Genomic DNA, 10,306 nt, shown 5'->3' on the forward strand with positions numbered 1-10,306 from the left:
ACAGCGCCCTAGTGTAGAGGTTGAACTTCTTTTGTTCTTCTTATAGAGGAAGACGAAAAAAAATCATCAGCTGCTTTGTAGTTTCAAGTTGTTTTTCATAAATGATTATTAATATTAATTGAATACACCAGTAAAACCACAATACAGAGTATCTTGGGAAAAAATGTTGCAAAACAACCGGCGTGAAAATTCTTACATAAGAAGCACTCTAAACAATTTACATGGGATTTGATCAAAGATTAATAAAAAATTGTAAAATTTAGTAAGAACTTCACAGTACGCCATCTGGAGAATGGAAGAACAGTGCAGTAGAGACGTCCCTGGCTAAAGAATAGTTAAGGCAACTGAGGTGTCATATAGTGGTGATTTATTTTTCCAGATTTTTTTAAATGTATAGAGATGAACAAAAGTGGAAATAGTTGGAACATAACAATCGTTAGTTGTCTTTAACAAACGTTATTAAGTAAAGTCCGTTTATTCGGTGATTTCACTTCAAATGAACCGAAAAAATAACTTACGATAGTTAAACATGAGCTCGGAGATGGGATTTCCAAAATGGTAGCTTAACTAAACTCCACGGACGTTTCTTTTTATCAAAGTGGCAGCTTAACAATGAAACGGTGGAGTTTCCGCTCGATCATCCTCTGCCTGGTGTACCATTAAGAGCGTCGGATTTAGTTTTTTACATTAAATACATTATTTATTGGAAAGGTGACACCATTTTCATTTCATTGCAACTATGTCCCGCGACACTTACGGCAAACCCTTTTCAGGAGCACAATTTTGTTAAAAAAAAGCATTTTCACTGTTGAACACTTTGAATATAATGGGCACATAAGCAAAAACGTCGGCTGCAACTGTGATATAACAGAAAACAATACATTCATTTCATGGACATTTTGAGCTAATGAAGTGATTGGAGAGTTTTTTTTTTTTGGAGGTGAAGTGGGTAATACGGCAACGGTGACGGTCATGATGTTCTTGAAAATCCGTTGTGCATATCTGGCTTGCATTGTAGGCTCGGTAGTTTTGTATATTTTTTCATAGAGGTTGGTCACGCATATACACGCAACGCTTTTCTTGAACACCCCTTACAAAGAGATCGATGGGAGCAAGTATCAAATCTGACACTGAGGTTACTGTTCTGAAATGGTAATGACACAGTCCCTCAAAGCACCTCTGTGCAAATTTTGTTTGTTTTCTACCCCAGATACGGCAACTCTTTATGACTGTGAGCGTATAAGATTCATCATGGTAACATTCGTTAGAAAAATAGAAAGATTTAAGTCCGACATGATGACTAATTGTAAATTTGCAAAAGTTTTTTTGTTCGAGTCAATTTTCAACTTAAAGTAAAGCGAAAGAAAAAGTTTTGGAGCCGCAATCTTAAATAATCAAAAAAGCTAAGTTCAAGGTTTCAATGAGCCTGAAAAGTTCGACGTGGTCCGATTAGCACTAACCAAATCTTATCCCAATTTTATGGTTTATTCTGGGGCGGTGTGGGATGTGTGGGTATTGTCTTCTTACATAATATTAATAACAAACGGTTGATCTCTAAATATGTTTAATTTATTGTAAGAATTTTGACTTCTTCTTGGAGGCGATTCTAATCTACGAATATATTGACATATATGGCAAAACCTCATTTAAAAAGAATCTGATCTTTGACACCACTTAATTCGTGGGCACACGTTCTGTCTTTTTGCTGTGTGCGTGAGGTTTAAGCTCTTTTACATACGCATGCATCCCAGCAAAAACAGAATAGAAAACCGTTTTTTTTTTTGTAGATTTACAAAATCACTACGTAACTTTAAAAATTTATCAACCGTTTCTTGTACTTCCTTCTTATGCTTACAATGTCACCTAAAGATGGTGGCAATCAGCGCGTGATATTCAATTAATTTTGGAAAATCGTCGACCCATGCGTTATCGTGCTCTTAAAAAGCAACAACAGTCAGAGGAGCAACAACAACAATTAAGTCAAATTTTATATAACGCAAATGCAAATACGGCTTCAGGTATAACAACAAATCCAATGAATAAAACAATCGTTCAACAGCAAGACCAACAGCAACAACAACCACGACAACAGCCGCAACAGAAACAATCTCAACAAGAGCCACATCAGTCGACTCACTCTGACGTTACGGAGGAAGAAGTTTTAATCAATCTGAATAACAGTAGACATCCAGATGTGCAAAATCATCACCGGCGAGAAGGACAACAGCAACAATCATCCTTGCATGCAGAAAATTTGAACAAAACTACGAAACCGAAAATGCCATTAACCACAACGAAGGCAGTTAATATTAATATAGCACCGCTAGAGGAGATAAGTAATATAGGCATTGGTTATGTGTGGGTATGATAGTGGTGACGGTGAACACAGGCAGCAAGGAAAATCAGAAAAGAGAATTATGAGAAAAAGATAGCTAGACTTTTTGAGCACAATAAAAGACGATTTCGACGATAGAATCAAGCTAACATCAGTGGTTAGCAGTTGATACGAAGCAGCGATTCAATCAGATACAGTTGATAAGCCTGTCCATTTTTTGTTTACATCACTGACTCGACAGTCGAGGTTACTTTTACTTGCGAAAAACTAGCTGCGGTTTTCTCTTGCTATAATCAGTCGTAGGCAACTCGCTATTTATACTTTCATGTGGTAACTAAACTGAAATACTATAAAGTTTGTGAATTGATAATCGAGGTTTTGTAACCCGTTCTGGTTTTTAGTTTTTGACTCTCAAAGCGCATAATTATTGTGACTTCGCTGACATTTTGTGATTTACAAGTTTTTAAAATTATTTTGGAAAAACAACACATCTCTTACTCTATATGTTTCTTATAATAATTTAACAATCAGCAGAAAACTTTTTTTGAATATCTTATATATATACGAAAGAAAAACACAAATATTATGTAAATATCCAAAAAAATAATAGAAAAAATATACGGCAAAAAATAAAATTTAGAAAAAATATAAATGCATTTTATTCACGCTGGTAACATGTGCTTAACGTGACTGCAAGCCTATATATGTATGTACTTATTTAATATATGAAAAAAAGAACAAATATATTAAGTAAAGCGACTCGACCTAGCATTATGCTTTCGCTTGAGGTGTGCAAGACTTTCGGTTCATACAAAATGAGTTGAAATCGAACACGATTTTCTTGTTCTATGGCCTTGTCTAGCCCATCATATGAAAGATAATTAGAAGCTGTAGTGAATCTTTGATCACTCCAAGCATATTTATCATTACCGCCAAGCCACTATATATTAGCACTTTTTTTAAAATGAATATTGCGTCGAGTCTAAGCCCTGCTTTATATCGATATTGGTAATGCAGGATCAACCGACGGGTTTGCAGAATTTTTCGTAAAACATTCTATGAAACAAACAATGCCACAAAGGGATATTACGCATCTACAAACGAAGTTGTTCTCTCCAAAGTATGAAAGTTTAATTTCGAACTATTCAGTGCGAAGATTACAAAATGTCGATGACGACTTCAAGAAAGATGACTTAAAACAATGACACAAAACTGTACATATGAAACGAAAGGTAACCAGTAAAATAATTTTCGCCCACAGCCGAATCTTCTGTACCCAGGGTAAAGGTAAAGCGGAGAAAATGACAATGAAAACATACCCACGACGTCTTTTTTTTTTTTTTTTTTTTTTTTTTTGATTGAAGTCTAGCACACACACTGACACATATACAAGTATACATGCAATATCATTTTTTTTTAGATTGTAGCGGTAGCAGAATGGAAACTTTCGAGCAACATAAAATCGTCAAGAAGAGAGAAAAAGAAGAACGGTTTTGTTGTACTGGCATTGTAGACTAATGAAGAAAAATAATGACATTTTTTTTTTAATGAGAAAATATGTCAACAAAACATGGTGAGAACGGGGCTTTCATGGCTAGCTCGTTAGCCGTTACCGCAAAACTAGAAAAACTGTAATATACTACCTAAACTACGGTCACATATCAACGTTATCATATTCCTCCTATGCCTGCCTAGTTCATTATACGCTTTACTTCCCTAATTTATCTCAAGTCCGTCAGTCCATGGTGTAAACCCATTTTTTCGTCAATTCATATTAATAAAATCTAGCACATCTACTCCTCACACCCTACCTACCTGAAACCAACTTTCTTGACTTTATCTTATTATTTCCATAATGTAAACCGTAGAATAAATATAAATACACTGCTTCGTAGGTTTATTATTAACCACTAAGATTGGATCGTGATTCCTTTTCCGCGTGAACAATCGGTGACCACGTTCCGGAACGCCTGTAGGCGGTTGTCTCAAGATTTCTTCTGCTCTGCTCTTAGGCGTGTTAATTAGTCTGCTTCATTTAACATACTTATTTTGTTTTACTTTTTTTTACTACAAAAACAATAGGTTGAGTATCTCGTTTTCTTCTTCTTAAATTTCTTCTATATTTGTAGTCTACTTTCTATATAACGTATATTTTATGGAGAAAGTTTGAACATGTCTCTTCTAACAAAATTTCAATGTAATCTTTGCAGCTTTCAACGTATCTTTTTTTCTTTTTATAAAATTTTGTTGTAGTTGTTGTTATGTTTTTAAGCTGTTTTTTTTTTAATATTTTTTTTTAAATGTTAACAAATGTTCTATTGTTTTCAATCGTTTTTATCGTTCCCCTCAAAAGTTTTTCTTTTTCTTAGTTCTTCAATAACTGTACTGATAATATTCATTACAACATTTAAGTCCAAGGTTCATGTTATTCAGGTAACAGCATGAAAGGAAAGTCAAACACTTAATTTTACACCTTCCTTTTTTTTACAATTCACATTATAAATTATGATGTTTTCTTCTTCTTACATCTACGGTTTATCAATAACAAATTGTCTACAGAAAGTGGACTGTCAATATAGTCCTTAAAGAGTTCACTTGCTCTTCGCCGAGATCAGTGGCAACTTTTTTTCTCAAAATCTCACTTGCTACTCTTTGCAAACCCAATCACTTTTTTTTTTTCTTTTTTTCTTTCGCCTTTCTTACCCTTTTGTGACATACAAATTTCACATGTCTGCTAACCCGCCCGATGAATATGTGAGAGTTTGATATGCGAACAAAACAAAAACTTCATAGAGCAGTACCCCCTTTAATTTGCACAGACAGACTTTTTTATAATCCTTTCCTTAGCTATAAGCAAATTATTGCTATATTAGCAATGTTCCGCTATCTCAACACTTATTATCCTTTGATTGTGATCAATGGCTAACACAGACTGACAGAAATTCCCTAAACAACTTTAGATGGACCACCCAAGCGAAAATTAGAAAAGTGTTTACATTTGCGCTGTTTTTGCTCTTGCTTGCTCAACGGTGGTCTTACCTCCTCAAGGTGAAAATAGTGCATACATTCATACATATTGTTGTATATATATATATACTGTTATACTAGGTATGTACATATATAAATTTTCAATATCACTTTCTGCAATAAACCAAAAAGTCTTGTGTCATAATGTTATTAGTAGGCGTTGGCCCATGAAAAATTCATTTTCGTCGCTGATTCTATGCCGAAGCCCCGAACATACGCACAAAAATTTCCAGATCATTCAAATTATGTTTTTCTAATTGCCTTTTTCAAAGACAATAAGAAATCGGTGCAACGTTTTCTGCGGCAATATTAATTTAAAGTACATAATAATAAATCGTTATGCCCTACGCCACTTGTTGTAGAAAGATATATTAAGTTTGTTGCGAATGTGTGCGACAACCAGACGGACGTAAGATAGGTTCGACTTTCATTGTGCCGTTGGACTCAAAAACACTTTTAGAATCGATTTATGCTTGCAAGCCCGGGTGTTCGTCCCCTTTGCTTCTGTTCAATCTACAATCCCCAACTTATGCGTTTAATGGTGAAAGTTGGTACATTGCCGTGCTTCGTCCAAGTTCTATCAGTGCTGAAATTGATTTGGGTCGGACGACCTCTGCGGTCGCCTCCTATATAGCACCTTATTTTGGAAACTCGTGAAAGCCACGGCACACTGCACTCTTTTTACTTCCATTTGGCTTGAAAGCTTACATTTTCTTAAGTAAAAGTCAAGAATGATCAAAGTAAACGAATTCCATCGAAAGCTAATAATATGTCATAGATTATCTTTATAATAGAAGACCGCAGCCAAGTTCGAGCGTTGTTTTATCTTAGTAGCAAAATATTTTAAAATATTTTTTCTATTTTATGTTCGGTCTTTTCTCTTCTTTACTTCTGTCATTGTTATATATTCCGTTCTTTGCTCTAGTTTATTGCGCTTGCTTCAAAACTAAAATCGGAAACATGTTTGGTTATCCATCCATCAAGTGACACATGAGTTTAGGAAGCGACAACTTGATTGATGGCTCATAAATTAGTCAGTTCGTTCAGTAAAATAATAGATTTTCACTCAACTCTGACTAACACTGCCAGCGTTGCCAAAGTGAAATGCATACAATGTTGAAAACGTTGTTACTTAAAACAAAAAAAAAAAAAAAAAAAAATACGAAAATAAAAAATCAATGAACACTTAAGTCTATGAAAAACTTACATCTTTATCGCCTAAACGCTCGACGCGACAATGCAGGAAACCGGTTTGTCCGACGGTTACAGTTATGTTGCGGGGCACATCAAAATCAAAATATGGCAACAAATTAGTTGGCGACACCGTTGTCGTATCCGTATTGTATACGTTGGCTATTATTGTTGTCGTTGTTGATGTTGAATACGTTGTTAAAGATTCTGGAAAATAAAATCAAGCGAAAGAGAGAGAGAGAGAGAGAATTAAGTAAAACAGCAGAACTAAATATTTCGCAATAATTTAGCGATATATCTTTAAATAAAAAGAAAAGCGCTTCACACGAGCCGCGTATATAAGAATAGAAAGAAATGAAAAAGCATAAGAAAAAAGCCAGATCCTACAATTAATGATAATATTTTCATGGGCAAATATCTCTAAATAAATAATGACAACAACTTTATGCTAATGTATATGACTCTATACGTGGCGCCGTCAAATTTTATCGTCGCAGTAAATGTTCAGAGATTTAATTCAATGTGACGACGTTAATAAAAAAAGGAAAAAAAAAACCGTAGTTAATCATAACATGCTGTGTACATGTATATACATATATGCAAATAAATTTAAAACATATATTTGATTTTTGTATTTTTAATAAATTTTTTTGTCATTTTTATGGTATAGAACAAATAACAAAATTTATGATCTGTAAATGGAGTTTTATGTTTATTCAGAATTTTTTTTTTTATGGAAATAAAACAACTGTAAAAACAAAATGGGAAAACAGAATTGATGTTTTCAAACTGTTTTAGATTTTTTTTTTTTTAATATCCTCAAGGGCTAACACTATTGTGATAGCCGAAAAAAGCGTATTTTTGACAAATCCTTTTTTGGATGAAAACGACGGTAATAGAATGATAATATTTTTGAGGAAGTTATTAAGCATTTATTCAAGTTTAAAAAAAAGGAATATTTTAAAACAATTGAAAACAAGTGCGAACCGGCCCACCATAAAAAGGCTTATCCTTAACTTATCCATACAACGACTTTCGAAAATAAGGTTTAATATACAAAATAGTCGAAAAAATAGTCGAACCCGCTCGATTTTCAATGGCTTTCGTCCTTGGGCTAAGACATATCAGTGTGACAACTTTCATAAAACTATCCTAAAAATAGCGGCCTGTAGATTAAACAAAAGAAGATAAAATGAACAGACGGACAGACAGACAGACACGCCTAAATCAAATCAGAAAATGACTCGGCATCTTTCGATATAATAAAAGGTGGGTTTATCTCAAGTCCTTTTGGTCGTTGCGCAGAAACGCTGTATACCACTTGTGGTGTCGGATATAAAAACTTCACAATACTGAAGCCTTTGTTACGAGTTGTCTGTAATTTAAGGGTCGATGTGGCAAACAGCATGAGCCCTGGAAATTTCAATCTAAATCTGTCGCACGTGGGAACGGTGAAAACGTCGAACATCCTCGATATTTTCGAGCGTCAGTTTAACCTTAGGTGGACGACAGCTGTAAAATAGGTCTGTTTACCAACTAAGTCGTCTCATAGGACTACTTGTCTTTCTCAGCTTTCCCTCTTACTATACCTGCTCGTACCAGTAAACAGGCACATTACCATAACTTTCTTGCCTTTAATCCCGATGCCGAATTTTGGCAATAATCTGTCCGTTATCTCAGATGTTTCCATTTTGAAGCCAAATTTTTTTCCAAAAATGGCAACATTGAAAACACATTATATACAGAATATAAATCGGTTCACGTATACACCTATAGGTAAAGAAGTATATAGGGATGATGAAAATAGTAATCAGCAATATTGTATGAGTGTTCGAATAGACAATTTAATTTGTGATCATAGAATGCAGCTATTGTTAATAAATGCCATAACCTTGAAAATGTTAAAGCTATTTATAAAAACTTCGAATATGTTCGAAAGAATGAGAATCGTTCTGCTTGCCGTGTTTTGGCATTTGTCTATGATAAACTATTTTGTACCGTATATCAATTTTAGTACAAGGATACATTAAGTTCGTGCGAATGTATGCAAGGACTAATCTCAAGTCCCACCTTTTATTATACCAATCGCTCCAGAAATAAATTCCGAATTTGCCTGAGCTCATTTATCCCACAGTCTACTTATTCGACTTCTGTTCTGATCTTCAACGCATAGACCGCAACTTTGAAGAATTTGTACCTAAACCTGACGCGTCCACGTGCTTTGGCTCAAGGGCGATTGTTATTGGAAGTTTTTCGGATTGGGCCAGTTTTTGAGTCGCTGGCCCATCCCATACGCCCAAGGCCTTAATTTGAAACGTCATTATATGAATCACCGCATTAAGCGAAGTGATTTGCGATGTAATATAATAATAAGCCCAGTATAGATTTTTACTTGTTTTGATTATAATAAATTTTTCTTTCACTTTTCTCTTAAGTAACGTCAATGCTAAGATCATTAAAATACTCTTTAATGTTTAAAAAGTCGTTCTCATTCTCTTTCCTTAAAGATTTTATGCTGGACCATGCCGGTTCGGTACTAGTGTCAGAATCTTTATTGTGCACTCTTAACGTTTTAACAGAAACATGGACTTCCTTCAAATTGTTATTGGGTTCAAATTCATTCAATAATTGTCTCGATAAAGCTGTATTTAAGTATTTGCCTTGCAAATAATTTCCAGTCAACACAAATGCTTTCTAAACGGAATTGCTAATATTTTAGAGAAGTTAAAAATGGACAATTATGACGTAAGGCTCTAACTCTTCAGCTGGTATTGATTTGCCCAAGGCAATATTTTTAGAAAGTTTGGCGAAAACGCCAAATTTTTTTGTTTTTAAATTTACGGTGACTTAAATTTTTTGCTACATTGAGCACGTGTTCGCAGAAGCAAAGTCGACGTGATTTACTTTTGGCAAATTATTTCTACCTCTTTCGCAAAAACATTCTACTCTGTATTAGAGTTGAACTTGCTTTTAATGGTGGGCAATAATTTCATTCCATGTCTGATATAAATTTTATTCTGCAAAATAAATTTTGTTGTTGTATAAATTCTGCCTAAAGTAGACATTGAGCTGCTTACTGTTTGAATTCAAAAGTAGATTAACATTTTTTTTCTCATAAGAAGATAGACATTTTAATAAGTGAATCGTTTTGATCTTTTTTTTTTTTTTTTTTTGTTAAATTTGAAGGATGGTACCTTGTTACATTAAGCTATATCAAATTCCACCTAAGCTCTTATCCTACTTATGCAGCTCATTACGAGCTGCTAAGTAATCAAACCGCTATTTTGTGTGGATACCTCTTAAATCGCCTGTTCTTATCTTTTTCGGGTCGACAGGCGCTTGCAAAATTCATGATGTCATACAGCCTAAGCCTTTCTTAAAGTATCTAGTCCATAGGAAAAATTTAATATGCTTATATGTTACTTTCATTATTGTGAGAACTTTATTTCAGAAATTAATACAAAAAGCTGTCGTATGGAAATTAAATGTTGTTTAGGAAAAATATCAATTAAAATTAGGCAATAAAATTGTAGTTGAACTCCGAAAAGTTGGCAATAATACTTTTTATATAGTATGCTTGAAATTATGCAATAATTTTTTTTGCAACAGCTGATACCGATTATGTAAAATGGTGCACGTCTTAAATAATACTTTTGTTGCTTGAACATGTGACTGCATTTAGCAAATAACGTTGGTGTTGGATTTACAACACACAAAAACGCAAAAATTAATTTGTTATTTTGTAATACATAT

General features: G+C 34.0%; 1 protein-coding gene across 1 annotated transcript in view; it reads right to left on the minus strand.

The window, feature by feature from the left end:
* Positions 1–10,306, minus strand: part of LOC119636202 — a 138,843-nt gene that overhangs the window by 55,556 nt on the left and 72,981 nt on the right. Inside the window, exon 2 of the mRNA XM_038031432.1 lies at positions 6,570–6,760. Within this exon, the coding sequence (XP_037887360.1) occupies positions 6,570–6,760 (191 nt within the window). The remainder of the gene's footprint in view (positions 1–6,569; positions 6,761–10,306) is intronic.

Source organism: Glossina fuscipes, unplaced genomic scaffold (assembly GCF_014805625.2).
Source record: "Glossina fuscipes isolate IAEA_lab_2018 unplaced genomic scaffold, Yale_Gfus_2 28, whole genome shotgun sequence".
NCBI lineage: Eukaryota > Metazoa > Arthropoda > Insecta > Diptera > Glossinidae > Glossina > Glossina fuscipes.